Here is a 16,151-nt window from a genome sequence, read left to right on the forward strand (position 1 = left end):
TGAATCCTTTCATGTGAACAGGGATATATATGCTTATCAGGCCAACAGCTGTTGTCTACAACTGACTGTCCAGGTTCAGACTTGCATAAGGGTTTATGAGGGCGAGAGAATGACATTGCAAGTGTGAACTCAGGAACGGAGACTATTACCAACCACAGAATCAAACTTCACTCTGAAATTCTTCCCCCAGTTTCCCAAGGTTCTCGTCATCATGTTGCACCCTCAATGTCTGCATGAACTCCTCCTCTTCATCCCATCCTTGAAGAAGAGATCTTCCGTCAATCATTGTCTCACTTTCACCTAGGGCAAACTTCATCCACAGATGTTCAGACTTAACTGGATGAAACATTGTTTGTAGAAACAGTGCCTAGAATTAGTGGAGGCACAACAGTAAAATTACTTAAAGAATTTGATAGATGATTTAGGCATCCAGGTATTATTACTATTACTTAAAAATACATTCTGAATCCTGTTCAGTGCCTTCCATTGACTATCTTTTGAACAGAGTCAGAGTGCTTCTTCACAGCACCCTGATAATAGTGGTAAGAAGGAATTAGGAAGGGGAAGAGGAAGTGCCTTATTAAAAAGCGACTTCCTGTGGCTCGGGCTTTTTTTGTAGCTGTTTTTGTGCAACAGAAGGCCTTTCTCCTTTTCTGATCCAGATAATCCAGATGTACAAACAACAATTGGAAACCGGCTTTCTTACCCGCCTACCCAAACAGAACGTCTGCTTTATGGATGGTTGGCATTCTGATTTAGGGTTATGCATGGCGTTTGTGTGGAGTTGCCCCCTTTCTCCCTCTCTCTCTTGCAAGTTTCACTCACTTACTCAACCCAACATTGGGTATTTGGCCAGCAGCCACCTGTGACTGCTTACTAACACTTTGTCAGTTTCATCTGTAATCACTTCTGTGGCACAGAGGCAAAGCACTAGAGTTATAGGTTAATCAGTGTGACATCAAAGTTTTTTTGGAATGTGGCACTACATACAGTGGGAAACTATTTTGGCTTTATTCCTTGAAACACTTTCTAAATTATATTTAAAATCCAAATGGTCCTCCAACACATACACATGCTTTTTGCTTCTGCAAGGGCAGATTTCAAAAGTATTTAGTGAAGTCAGAAGGAAAAGCAAATAGAACTTCTACAAACAGCATTCAATACACATATTACAGATTTAAATAAACTCTTCTATGTAGTACTTTCAAAACACTTTAGAGAGACATGCAGCTCAAATCATTTCCAGGTTTACTTATAAGTAGATTCCACTGACTACAGCGAGACTCAGTAAGTATGCATAGGACTTCAGCCTAATCAGTGACAATCTTATTTCTATTCTGGCAATAAAATTAATTAAACTACTGAGATACACTAAACTAAATGAGAACGAGACTACCTTGAACAGAGGCTACATTTCTTAGATCCCAGTATAGTGATAATTCTTCACTCAAGAAATTACAAGAATCAAGACTTAACAACAAGACTTAACAAGAAGTCCCTCTCAGAGGGGCTGTTCCCTAGGGCACTTAAGGAGGCAGTGCTACACCCTCTCTTGAAAAAAACATCCTTGGATCCGGCCGAATTGGCTAACTACCGGCTGGTTTCCAATCTGCCCTATTTGGACAAATTAATTGAGAGGGCGGGGGTGATTCAGTTGCAGGGTTTTTTGGATAACACCTCTGCATTAGACCCGTTCCAGTCTGGCTTCTGACCAGGCCATGGGACGGAGACAGCACTAGTCGCCCTCATGGATGATGTTTGGAGGGATCTGGATTGGGGTGGCTCAGCGTTAGACCTGTTGTCAGCATTCAACATAGTCGACCACCAACTACTGGTTTGCCACCTCGCCTACACTGGGATTCAGGGGTCTGCCTTACAGTGGCTCTCCTCGTTTCTTCAGGGTTGGGGACAAAGGGTGGCCATTGGGGAGAAGCTGTCCTGAAGGCACCCACTAGTCTGTGGAGTGTCCCAAGGTGCAGTGCTTTCCCTGATGTTATTTAACATCTATATGTGCCCCCTTGCCCAGATTGCCTGGAGCCATGGGCTGGGTTATCATCAGTATGCAGATGACACCCAGCTCTATCTGTTGTTGGGTGGCCATTTTGACTCCAGGCTGGAAGATCTGGACCTGGTGTTGAAAGCTGTGGCTGGTTGGCTTAGACTGAGTTGATTGAAATTGAATTCGATGAAGACAGAGGTCCTGTGCCTGAGTCGAAGTGGTCTGAGGGTAGGGATCCCACTCCCAACCTTCAATGGGGCGCTGTTGGTGCTAGCGTCGGAGGTTAGGCATCTGGGAGTGCTCCTGGATACCTCCTTAACGATGAAGGCCCTGGTAGCAGCTGCTGCGAAGTCAGCCTTTTATCAACTCCAGATGATTAGGCAGTTGGTTCCCTTCCTCAAACACAATGACCTGGCAACAGTGATCCATGCACTGGTCACCTCAAGATTAGATTATTGTAATGCTCTTTACATGGGGCTGCCGTTGTCCCAAATCTGGAAGCTGCAGCTGGTGCAGAATCTGGCAGCCAGGCTGTTGTTGGGCCTCCCCATGCAGGAGCACATCCAGCCTGCGCTAAAAGCTCTACACTGGCTGCCTATAGCATACCGAATTCAGTTCAAGGTGTTGGTTCTTACCTTTAAAGCCCTATATGGTTAGGGACCTACATACCTAAGGGACCGCCTTTCCCCACATGTTTCCCGGAGAGCACTACGATCAGGATCCCAAAATCACCTGGCTCTGCTGGGCCCCAGAGAAGCCAGGCTGGCTGTGATGAGGGCCAGGGCCTTCTCAGTAGCAGCTCTGTAATGGTGGAATGAACTCCCAGATGAAATCAGGGCCCTGAGGGACCTTTTACAGTTCCACAGGGACTGCAAGATGGAGCTCTTCCACCAGGCTTTTGATTAAGGAGCCGCACTATATAATTGAGGCCCTGGCCCTAATATTTACACTATCATCAACATCAATATTAATATCAATATTAACACCATTATAAACAGCCAGATATAACCCAGACTATGCTGACAGCTGATTGTACTGTTGGATACTGCTCATGCCCACCATCAAATATTAATCATCCAAGTTCAAGCACTAGTACTTTGTATGTTTTATCTGTATATTGTTATGATTTTAGTTAAAATTGTTTTAGTTGTGCAATATCTATTGTAAGTCGCCCTAAGCCTGCTTTGGCAGGGAGGGTGGGGTAGAAATAAAATAAATAAATAAATAAATAAAACAGGCAAGGAAGAAGATTTAAAATCAGAATTTCAGTGGCACAAAGGATCTGTAAAAATATGTCCAAGATATTTATTAGAAAGAGTTTCAGAAAAAGAATTATATATCACTGGTATTTCACACCAATTATACAGAGACCGATACGATCTGATTTTCTCTCTAAATAGGGGAAGACATATATTAGAAAAACACTATAAAATGTGTAAAAGATATAACTGTGTTTATAAAATTCTTCTCAGTTGAATGGTTATTTTATTGGGTTCTTGAATAATAGCACAGATCTCTTTTGGAAGTTGATTAATGGCTGCATGGATTTTATTAGAAAAGTACTGGAAACAGCTATCTATAGTAGGGGAATGGGAATGAAAATTGTGGCATACTCTACTATGAACAATTTGTCTTTCAAAAGAAACAATTTATTCAGCTGATTCTCATGGAGCAATGGCATCCCTTGATGTTATTTTAGAGTGTGTTTAAACAAAACAAAAATGTTAGGCAAGAAGTATTGTCTGATCTGTTAATATGTACCATTGAATGATATTATTATAGTTTGTGGTATGGTTTTTATTACATGATTTTATGGTTTAGAATTCAGTACAATTTTTAAAATGTAAACCAGGAGAGATAATTATAAGCATCAAGCCTTCTTTTGGCTTTAATCAGTTACTGGACAGCAATCCAGTATCTTTGATTTCTGTACAAAAGACATGTTATAAATTATTAAGCCATGTTGATGACAATCTTCTCCATTCAACGCTTGCTTACGATTTCTACAGACTAGCAGTGCAAATCCAGGCAGAGTTACAGCAGTCTCAGTCCATTGACTTCCATGGACTTAGACTGGAGCATGCAGAAGATTTCACTGTAATTCAGTTTTAATTTATGCCTGCATCTTAATTGCATTTTCAAGGAACCCTCATTATCAACTTCATCCCAACCTTCCAGACAGGTGTCAAAGTTTCCCCCTCTGAATTTTATCAATTCTGTCTTCTGAATACCCCCAACATTTACAGAGAAGCCAGGACTTTGTAGGGCGCCATATACAGTGAAGGATACAACCATTCATTTAGCAGTTGAGGCAGCTTTTAAAAAACAGAATTGGCTTACACAGAATACCAGCTGCTTGAACTCATATGCCACATATCTTCTTCTGACAGAATTTAGGTCTAGTTTGTATATTACCTTAGGGGCTATGGATGTTGCTAGAGAAAATATCACATTAACTTGCTTTATACTGAGTCAGAACATGATCAAGTAGGGTTGCCAAATCCGAAAAACGTACCGGCGGGGGAGTGTCCTGCCGGTCCGGGAGCCGTCTGCGGATGCGCGCGCACGCGCCGCCAGAGCGTCACCGGAAGTGACGTCACACGCTGGGCGGGGCCACGCCATTTGAGGGGAAAACAAAGACTTTCCCCCTCAAATGGCGTGGCCCCGCCCCCAGTGTGTGACGTCACTTCCGGGTGACGCGCACGCCGGGGCGGAGTTCCCCCGGGCCCCGATTCCCCGGCGTCGGGTAACGGGCCTCCGGGGTGGGGGGAATTCCGCCCTACCGGGGGGGTTGGCAACCCTATGATCAAGGTCAATATTATCTACTCTGACTGGCATCTGCTTCCTGATCCTTTAAACCAGAGGTGTTGGGGACTTCTGCATGCCAAACACATGCTCTAACACTGAGCCATGGCCCCTCCCCAAGGTCCACATGATGTGGGGCCCCCACTAGAGAAGAAATTCTCATCATGAGATATATTGGCAACGCAGCAGCCAGGCACTGGAGAAATGCAGCTTATCAGCTGCAGTAGTACATGAACTGGGCATACTCTGAGGTGACCGGAGATAGTAAAAGCAATCATATTGTCTGGTGTCTAAAAACTTTCTATGTGGTATACACACATGATCATAGTTTTCTTTGTGCTGTGCTAGCTATTGCTATTTTAAAACTGCTCACAACTAGAAAATTGCTACTGCTACGTAACAGGTAACAGAAATAGGTAACAGAAATGAAAGCTCACATTGTGGAGAACTGCAAAAGAGCTGAGCACATTCATAGGCTGGCACTTTCTAGACAGAGGTGATCTCAGTCTATAGCTGTTCTTGTACCCTATTTTGCATAATGATTAAACCACCCTTAACTGTTCCTCCTCAAGAACATTGCTAAAAGGATCACGAACATTACTAGAACTTCAGGGATTCCATTGCAATATATTAATATGACAATATCATTTAAGGAATGTGGTTACCGGAGACCACTCTTGTGCTAGCCACTTGGGACAATCGAAAATGTTGCAGGGCTGAACTATAGGCATCTTTGGAGTGTACATGCACTTCCACTCCTCTACAGAGCTGACAAGCCCCTGGATGTCCTCTTCCACACAAGAGACTGTGCGGCTCTGAATGCCTCCTCCACAAGAGGAGGAGCAGGCAGTCCATGGAGTGCTTTCCCACCTGCAAAACAAGACAACTGTCAGGGAAAAGGCACAGTATCTGAGCCACCTTCCAGCGTCCATCTCCTCACAGATTGGCATTTCCCCAATAACAGCAGCAAAAGCACAATCGTGCCATTCACTAGAACCACTCTGGGACAAGCCCTCTTGTCTGCTGCCAAACAATTTACTTTCAGAAGTGATAGCTCCTGTATGATATTAAATGCTAGTTAACAGTACTATAACAAGATTAAAAACGCTATGAATATAGACTGGTGATAAATTTTAAATGAAAGGGCCTTTACAGGATTATGAATTTTACTGGATAAATGAAAGAATAAATTATGCCAGTACTTAGTTATCACCACCTCAACCTGAAACTAGGCCATGGATATAGAGGAAACATATCTCATGAATATCAGATTTTGAAAAACAGGACATTTTCTTAACCCTTCTATTCTCTGATTTCTGGAATCCGGCAATATTTATCCTAAAAGGAAATTCAGAAGGACTTTACAACAGAATTATATAAGTTACCCAAGCAAAGTACCTTTTAAATTTATAATTACTGAAAATATGCCTTGTGTGAAGGGGAGAAAAATTCCCATTTTTATTTGATATCTGCTCATTTAAATAATTCGGTCTCAAACTTGTTACCAGTTTAAGACTTTTGACTCTGCCAGTCACCATTACACTTTTATAGAATTCTTAATGCAACAAAAATACCTTTTCCTGTTCTTACAGGTTTCTTCAAAATAATGTTCCAGAACATAGTCTCTTCACCTCTCTCTCTCTCTGACTATTTGTCCTCTCACACAATCTCTACCTTTGGGTGCGCCTCTCTAGCAGTTCAGTTTATACCACAAGTGAACACTTTTTGCTCACTTGTTCAACAAGATTTAGGCAACTTTTCCAAGGAATAATTTCTATGTCAGGGATATCTCTTGTAACCCCTCCCCCCAGGGAGGCTGAGGTACAGGAGTTTTCCCCGCCATCTTATATATGCTGTATTTCTGCCACTTTGATAATGTTGTTTTATGTATAGGTATTTGTTGACTTGTTTTAATTTATTTTAATCTGAGGTTGTATATTATCCTGTTGTAAGATGCCCTGAGCCCTACTTGTAGGGAAGGGCAGCCTAGTAAATCCAATTTAATAAATAAATATAACATTTGTCCAAGATTCAAATTGTTGGTTATCACTGCTGGGAAAATCCAATTCTTTTCCTGTTAGGGTGGCATTTAGATTTGACCTGTTTTCCTTTTAAATCAATTGCAAACTTAAGTATTATTTTAATGGGTACTGATTGAACTATTTGGGGAGGGGGGAATCAAATCTGACAAGGTAAGTAAAAAGATTTTATCATTTACTGTAAGACCATACATTCAACAAGATCCTGACAAGAGAAGTGACAACTGTGGTTCCAGGCACGTTAAGACTGAACTGTATTGGGCAAATGCATGTATCACATACTTGTGAGACCACCAGGATCAGCTGTGGATCTCTGAGGAAAGCATGCTTAGTGCAAAATCTGGGTCTGCTACCACCAAATGTGTGAAACAGCCCTTACTGTTTGGAAGTAAGTGGCTTGTGACTTAACCAAACTCCACGTCTCAGATCTGGATGTCCACTAGAATACTGCCTACTACTGTTAGAGATGGGTCACTAACTAAACGAACTTACAAAAATAGGTTGAATGATTCTGTGGCATCTGCAGTCTTTTTATCAATTATGCTAATTAAATAAACTGAAAATGTATTTATTTCATTTATACCCAATGGAGACCAAAGCAGCTTACCTCTCATCATTTATATTTTATCCTTACAACATCTATATTTTATCCTTCCCCTGTGAGGAAGGTTAGGCTGAGAGTGTGTGACTGGCTCAAGGTCACCCAGCAAGCTTCCATGGCAGAGTGAAGATTTCAACCTGGGTCTCCCAGATCCTAGTCCAACACTCTAACCATGGCACCATGCTGCAGCAGAAGAACTACAACACTGCAAATGGTTCTTACAAGACAAAAGGAGAAGGGAGAGCAGATCGGAAGGAACACTGCTGCCAGCTGCCCCATTTAAACTGTGCTTTAGATTGCACTTCCTGCTTCCTGTCTGCAGGTGTAAAAACTGAGCATGGCCAGAGGTCCAAGCTGAAGGAAAGGGCAAGCACAAAAGAGCTTTGGCCTATGGCTTGTGCTCTTGAACAAGCTGGCCCACTAAATTCAGGACTAACCCAAGATACAGCTGGATATTCCATTTGTATTGTACTTTGATTGCCCTTGTACTGTTGTAAGCCACTTTCGGTCCCCTTGGGGAGAAAAGTGGTAAAAAGATATTCTAAGAAAGAACCTGTTCCTATACTCCTGTGCTTCTTTGGATGCTCCCAGTGTACCAGCTTTTGAGTGTGTTTTTTTTGTATTTGGAATCAATTCACATTCCAACAATAAATGTATAATCTGTGTATCCCTACATGCTTAACAGTTATTGTAGCCAAATAGGGGACTAATATATGCCTTAACAACACACACATAGCTGCAATCAAATCATATTTTAAAATGAATGACTGCTTTAGTGTTTGAGTTCACAATTTGTCTCTAACAAAATGAAGAGAAAAAAAGTACTTGTACAGATAACAAAACTGAAGCCAAACCAATTAACATAAAGTTGCTTCTTTTTGAACGTAATTGCAAAGTAGGGCCCTTAAACAAACAAAAACAAAACAAAAGCTTTCACCTAGAGTTATGTATTATTAATTTACAGTTTATATATATTTATTACATTTCATGTATAATGCTGTAGAAGAATGCCAAAAACTGTTGAGAAACATAAACTGAGACAACGCCTTTTATTGGCCCAATTAGTAATTAAAAATACTTCAATAAACCAAACTTTCATGTTAAAACTGGAATTGCCAGGGTTTTTTTTATCCTGCCTTACTAATTACATAATCAATTCCACTGTATATTTTGACACCATGATTTTGAGGCTTTTGACCATAACACCTCCCCGACTAACTGGGGGAACACAGAGACATTATCATTACAATTTCCCCCCCTGGAATGCACTGCCATAATAAACTGTTTATAAAAGCCACTGTGAGACAGATCAGATCCTAACTAGATCTAAAAGGTAAAGGTAAAGGTTTCCTTGCTCGAAAGCCAGTCGAGTCCGACTCTAGGGTTGCGGTGCTCATCTCCGTTTCAAAGCTGAAGAGCCAGCGCTGTCCGAAGACGTTTCCGTGGTCATGTGGCCGGCATGACTAAACACCAAGGGGCACGGAACGCTGTTACCTTCCCACCGAAGTGGTACCTATTTATCTACTTGCAATGTCTTGCTTTCGAACTGCTAGGTTGGCAGGAGATCTACTATCTACCAAATGTGTACCGTGTCAACTGGCCATTCCAGTGACAAAGTACTTAGTTTTTAGTGATCCATACTCTGTATGAGTAGTCAGGACAACTAAAATTTAGTTTCTACTTTTTTTAATTACATGGGGGGGGGAGCAAAAAGCCATGCAGAAAAAAAGGCCTAAGTAGAGCGAGTGGTGTGTGGATGACTGGCATCGGCAGAGTCCTGATCACCCCCAAACACATTTGATTTGATAAGAACCTATAGCACATTTGCTAGAACTCCAGTAGCATCTTAGAAACCAACAAGATTTTTAAGGTATAAGCTTTCAAGAGTCAAAGCTCTCTTCAAAATTTTCAGGGTATACGATACTGAAAGTCAAAGCTACCTTGGAGATATTCAGGATATGAGCTTCATACCGTGAAAATCTTATTGGTCTCTAAGATGCCGCTGGACTCAAATCTACCTCTTCTACTGCAGGCCGACATAGCTACCCTTCTGTATAGTTTACCCTATTATAGTACATTTGTTAAATGGAGTATTTGGTTTACGTACCTAGGAAGCGGATGGTAGAGGTCATAGGGCATGATCTGTTTGTATCCATCACTGTTAGGAACAATAATGCCAACCCTCTGAGTAGAAGGTACACACAATAAAATAAACACTAAATGATTACATTATACAAAAATAGCATTAAATAGATTATTAAGTCATTCTACACATGCTGATACAAATCTAAAACACCAAAATATAAGGAGTTCATTTGGAGCCAGAGACTGCACATTCATCATTTCATTTGCAGTTGTTTTTCTAAATTAACATAATTATCATAATGCAACCTGATATATCTAGAGCTGAATTAAGTTCCTAGAAGTTAAAGTAAAGCTGAAAAGGAATGTATGTATGAATGAATGAATGTGCAGCATGTGTGTGTGTGTAAGGGACAAAAAAGTGTTATTTGATATACTAGTAATCACAAGCAGAAAGTACTTCATTTCCAGTGCTCCAGTCTCACTGTCCTCTAAATTTCAAATGTCAAGCTAGGAAATGTGATACATGAAAAACACTGAAAAAGATAGAACAAAGTTTGAGTCTAGTGGCACCTTTGAGACCAACAAAGTTTTATTGAAGGTTTCGCGTGCTAGCACACTTCTTCAGATACAGTGAAACAGAATTTCCTCAACCACTATATATAGAAAGAGAGAGGGTGGTGGTGGGAGTTTAGTTGCCAGAAAAGCCAATTAGAGTCAAGACAGAGACAGAAACAAATATGGAAATTACAAGTCCATACATATAGTTAGAGGGTGAGCAGTAAATTATTGTACAGCATAATGAAGACGTTTAACACAAGGGACTTTCCAGTTTCCCGGGGGAGGGGGGCTGGGGCTGGGACAGAGGCATTGTTATATTAGCATTTCTTAAAAGAACCGAGGCCCAGTGATATCATAGGGAGGAGCCAGTGACATCACAGGCCATTGTCACTATCTATGGAGGTAGAGCCATGTGGGATTTAGGAAGGGGTTCCCCAGAAATTTAGGGGGCCTGGGAACCCTTGGGAACCCCCCTGGGCTGGCCTAAACCCAGGAAAAGGTGGGAGTTGTCCAATGGTTATAGTGGTATCTCAGCAGTCTCCTGCTGTGTCCTTTATGTAAATTCACTTTTATAATAGTCACTTTAAGATCTGCAAATATACATACCATGTGCATAAGACAAACAAATGATCACAAATTTGAAAGTAAGGAGGGCAACACAGAAAAGCCTGTAGGGGAACATTTTAACAGTTTTCCTGGACATTCATTTACAGGAGTCTTGTTTCTGCCTTATTCATATGGGTGACTTTGTACTGAAATTTACTAAATTATGGCATCTCAGATGCCTTTATTTGGTAAATGCATGGCTAAAGTCTTTGAGCCAGAATACCAAACAGTTCCTGTGCACTCAATTTCTGAGCAATGTACAGAGTTCAGAGTAGCAGCAATCTTCTTCTCACTTCAAACTCATATCCTACACATGAGTACAAGTACAAGTCCCAGGGCACTGAGCCTATACTCAGGGGCTGTCATTCCACTTTGCAACCTCTCATTCCAGTCCCAGAGCACTGAGCCTATTCCCAGGGGCTGTCCTCTCATTCTACTGTGACCTGTCATTCCAGTCCCACAACACAGATTCTATTGCTAGGGATCATCATTCCACTCTGGGGGGCTGTCAGTCTAGTGCCAGAGCACAGATTCTATTCCCAGGGACTGTCTTTCCACTCTGGGGGCTGTCATTCCAGTTCCAGAGTAGCCTATCTGGGCCCAAAGATCTTAATGGAAAAACCACTCCACATTTTCTTTGCAACTTTTTTTGTGCTGCAATGTATTTTAGTGGATCCCATGCAAGTCAATTGGCATTCCTCCCATTATCTCCAATGGGCCTTCAAGCCTCTCCCATTGTTTCCAATGGGCAATCCTGTCATTCCTTTTATACATCCCAGTTAGTTGTCCCTTTGAAACAGTACCACACCATTTTAAGTAACAGCAAAATGAAGAGCATGAGCATGTACAGAGTGCACATTTCTTGTCAATGTTATTTCTGGGCTGCACACAGGGCAAAAGGAAATTTTAAAAGGCCTCTGAGCTGTATGTGTCCCCCCCCAATCTCGTTCATGCAGATGGGCTTACCATTTAAAAATGAAATGGAAATTTAAAGAAGAGTTTTGGACTGGTTGAAGCAGCCACCACCACCCCCGATATCATAAAAACAACTGTTCTCAATCAAGGATTTATAGACCCAAGTAAAATAAAATAGAGACACAATTTCCCCCTAGATGTAAATTGGAGCCCAGCAAATATGTTGGGCCCAACAGAGGCTTTGCAGTCTGACTGTTGTTACATTGAAAGTGGGTGGAGACAGCCAGGGTTAAGGACTATACTTTCTTTTCCAACAGACACCAAACATATTCAAGGACTGATATGTTCTGGATATAAAAAACCTTAGTTATTACCCAAAAGCATGCAAAGATACAACCAAAAACCTGATGGATCCAGCCACAAGAGACCTTCTCTTCCTGTTGCAAGGAATGTTATCAAATCTCTCTCCCTGTTCAGCTTTTCCTGTCTCCAGAGATCTGTCTTCCTAATAACTCTCTAGCACCAAGGTGTCGAACTCATTTGTTATGAGGGCTGGATCTGACATAAAGGTCACTTTGTCAGGCCAGGCCATGTGTGCCATAAAATGTAACACAAGGTATCGGAGATATAGACTTTATAAAGATTATTTCAGATGCTGAATGGCAACAGCATGCATGATTGGATTAGGTGTGATATGCAGAGGGGAAGTAGGTGTGAAGATATCAGCATTGGTAATGAGTAGGGCTGCCAAGTCCCCCCCGGGAGGTGGATTTCCCCCCGCTTTGGAGGCCCCATTTCCACCACCGCCACGGAATCGGGCCCCAGGGGAAACCCCACCCCAGCGTGCACGTCAGCCGGATGTGACGTGCTGACGCCGGGCATGCTGGGGTCGGGGCCACAGCCATCTGAAGGGAAAACTCTAAGTGTGCCAGTTACTGACAAAAACATTTGTGTGAGAGTGCCTTCACTACTGCACCCTTCTAAACCCATTGACTTCATTGAAGTTAGAAGGATTTGACTCTGTTTAGGATTGCACTGTACAGCTCTCATTAATATCCCAAATATTGAGCCTAGATAAATCATTATGGTTCCGTACCCATTTCAGGCATTAAAGACCTAATTATTGTAAAGTTTCTCTTCCTGGTTACCTGGAGGCATTAGTTCCTCATCACAGGCAGCCAGGTTTGTGCCTATTTCCGAGCTTGCTCTAAACAGTCACCACAGATCAGCCAGTCCCCAGATTAAACTCTAATGTTGCTTTAACTAATTCACTTTGACTCATTTCCAGGCTCTGATCTGAATAGGCTCTTTTCACACACTACAGGCTACAGTCAGGCGCCTGTAAGGGTGCTTATGATAAGGAAATCATCAGTCTTTTGCATTAATTATATCCTTTATCCTGAAGTTATTTAACCAAACATACCTTTTAACACTTTGAATGACACCTTATTAAATAACCCACCCTGTCTCTGCTTGTCCTAGCAAACTAATCTTGTGCTTTTATTTCAAATGCCTTTTCATTTTCAACTTTCCATCCACACATCTGAAAGACAAAAATGATTCTTTCTGGCCTCACATACATAGATTAACTTTATCAGTCCCCTGAGTATGACTAGAGTCAATTCACAGAATATGACTAGAGAGAACAAATAAAATGATGCATATGCAAGCATGATCATCCTATAAACTTGGATAGGCACCTTACACTCTAACAGAGACCACAGAGCTGAGCTGGGAGGGACAATTTGAAGTGGAGAACCAGAGAAAGGGGATTTTTAACTTTTCCCACCAGCTCACTGATTTTCCCCTTTAACGCCATCTAAGTTGCTTTCCCACCTGCTGGGTTCTTAACCAGAGTTTGTGATAGAAATATGGCTTTGAACTCTACCTGGGGAGCAGCACTTAGGAGGCAAGTGGTTGTGAGGGGAACAATTGGAGTAGGAAAGCAAGAAACTGAGATGAAACAACTGGTAGGGGATAGAGGCAAAACCTCAAACTAGGTTAGAAAAAAATAACAGCAGCTTCCAAGGCTCAATTGTTCATGCACTTACTAGGATGTAAGTCCCAAGGCTGATGTCACCACACCCTGTGACAGGATTTGTGTATCCTTAGAGTTAGCAGAGTGCTCAAGGCCTATAAATGCTTCTCTAGTCTCTGTGTGTATGCGCTGATAAGAACAGAGTTACACAAAGTCTCTTTTGCTATATCAAACTAATAAGAGTTCATTATTATTATTATGGGAACTCCATTTCTAGACAGTATAAAGTAGAGATAGATTTCTAATCTAGTCTAACAAGCTAGAGGGATAGGGATGCAGGAAAACAGGTCCTGCATCCATGATACTAAGATGGAAAGTCCTGGCAAAGTGTGTGCGAGAGAAGGAGTCAAAGATGAATTAAGGAAGTTTACTCTGAGAGTAGCAATCTTCATATCAAAGGGATAGCATCAGAGGAGAAAGGAAAGGGTGATCAGGCCTGACCTCTCTATCACTCTATGTTTAGCCCCCCTCTGAAGGCTGAGGCAAGAGACAGTGCAAAAGTCTTTCACTCTCAGCACCCTGAAGTACGGCAGCTGCCAGGGTCCAGGATTTCTGGTGGGCTCCACTGCAGCTAACTCTCTCCTGCCCACACATCTACTCTGATACCCACACTCATGTCCTTCCCCTGCCTGCTTGCAAGTGCTTTGTCACCCAAGCTCCCAGCTGCATATGCTGCCAGGGAAAGACAAGTGGGTGGTACACACAGCAGTAGTTCTCCTAGTGTTCGTGGCAGTGTCAGCTGTACCCAGAACCACTGGGAAAGGAGCTTGTAGGCAATGTGGGCAGCTGTGATTGCAGGTGGTAGGAGATCTTGCATGAGGGCTGGAGAAAGATGCATAGGCAGATGAGGACAGGCAAGTGGGTGGACAAGAAGAGGGGGCACATAAGTGGGCATAAAACCTAGAACCACCCCTGGTAAGTGCCACGTGACAAACTGACCTCCAAAACCAGGATGCTTACTGCATCAAAAGCAGAGAGCTGGAAGATTTGGGTTAATGCCTCACTGTAAAGCAGTTTGATTGACAGGCTGCTGCCTGCATGCACCCCCCTCTCTCTGATTGGTCGGTGCCAGCTGACAAGAGTTTTTTAAAAGTCTTGTCAGTCTGCTCAGAGGAAGTCAGTTATCATTTGGACTTTGGCTTAGCAGTTGCCAGTCAGGAGGAGTGTGCATGTCAGTCTAAAGGAAACAGACAAATCACTTGAGAAGTAAAGGGGCACAACTTCTGGCCCTTACTGTGTACCAACACATTTGAGGAAAAGTTCAGAAGTCAGAACTTAAAAGTCTAAGTGTAGGCCCTAGCTGAATTCCTTTTATTCACAGTCTCCAGAACTGTGGTTTAGGTTTCACATAAGAGATTGGACAGGAGGTTGAAAACTGCCAGGCTAGAAAAAAGGATTATTGCTCCTAGAAAGAGGAGGATATTTCTTACCTAGTTATTCAGAGGGTTTAACTCAAAAGGGACCCTTGGTTTGTGTGACAAGGGAAATGGTCTTAGACTCCTCAAGAGGAAAAAAGGGAGAGTTATAACCCTACAGAGGAAGTATTTAAATACAGGAAGAAAGTACTAACTTCCAGGAAACTCAGATAGTTATATGAAACTTTATTAGGACACATTGTTGGTGAAAGAAATCTCCAAGACAAATAAACCTCTCACAGTTAAGAACTGAGTCTCTAAGAATATAAGCTTCAACTATACTCTGTAACCTGTTCAAAATATTATAATCTGTATAAACAACAAAATTTATCTCAGCTTTGTGTCCTCTGCCCTATTCCTAACTCAACTGTGCCTGTTCAATAAAATCAACCTTTCTGTTTGAACTCTGTGTCAAGGGACATTTCCAAAGGGATTTATAAAAGTGCTCCTGCTGAGTTACAATAAATCTCTGGCCTGGGCAAAAGCCAAATAACTTCTCTTTCACAGGGCAGGACATACAGAAAGTTATAATTCCATAATTCAAATATACTACTAAGAAGCTGCTCAGTCAGAGTGGGGAACAGTGATTTGGCAGGAAAATCTGCCTCACAGTAAAGAAGTAGCAGGGGTTCGTGAACTCATTGGGGCAATTCTGAGTATACATGCTTGGCATCTCAATTACCTAAGGCATTTTAAGAGGACACTCAAGGTATCCTAATTTAGGACATTATTATGGACTGTAGCTTCTGATGCAGAATATATTGCACACAAGACATCTCAAGCAATCTAGAGAACTTCTATAGGTAGGTAAAACTCTTTTTCTTTATCTCATTTTCAGGTTCACCCATTTTGTTGATCTGATGATTGGTTCCCCACCCCCCCCCCCCCCCCCCTGCCACTGCAAGCTTTCCTCCTTTCTGACACTGCTGTACAGAAATGAAGTGCGCTGTCCTACTGTCTCCGTCATTGAGATCTGCAGCTTAATTACTGAGAAGCCATCTAAATATTTAGGTCACATTAGGAAGTTTTGCTGTTGCACTGATAAGGTAACTAAATACAGGGAAGTGTTATACTTTTTCTCTGCAGACTG

At 42.0% G+C, this 16,151-nt stretch overlaps 1 protein-coding gene across 1 annotated transcript in view; it reads right to left on the bottom strand.

Moving 5' to 3' along the window:
- ADAMTSL1 (ADAMTS like 1) overlaps nucleotides 1–16,151 on the bottom strand; it is a gene marked incomplete at its 5' end in the record, with an annotated part of 302,880 nt that overhangs the window by 136,456 nt on the left and 150,273 nt on the right. Inside the window, 2 exons of the mRNA XM_015427776.1 lie at nucleotides 5,470–5,674; nucleotides 9,552–9,602. Coding sequence (XP_015283262.1) covers nucleotides 5,470–5,674; nucleotides 9,552–9,602 — 256 coding nt within the window. The remainder of the gene's footprint in view (nucleotides 1–5,469; nucleotides 5,675–9,551; nucleotides 9,603–16,151) is intronic.

The sequence above is a fragment of the Gekko japonicus genome, unplaced genomic scaffold (genome assembly GCF_001447785.1).
Source record: "Gekko japonicus isolate JY-2015 unplaced genomic scaffold, Gekko_japonicus_V1.1 scaffold487, whole genome shotgun sequence".
Classification (NCBI taxonomy): domain Eukaryota; kingdom Metazoa; phylum Chordata; class Lepidosauria; order Squamata; family Gekkonidae; genus Gekko; species Gekko japonicus.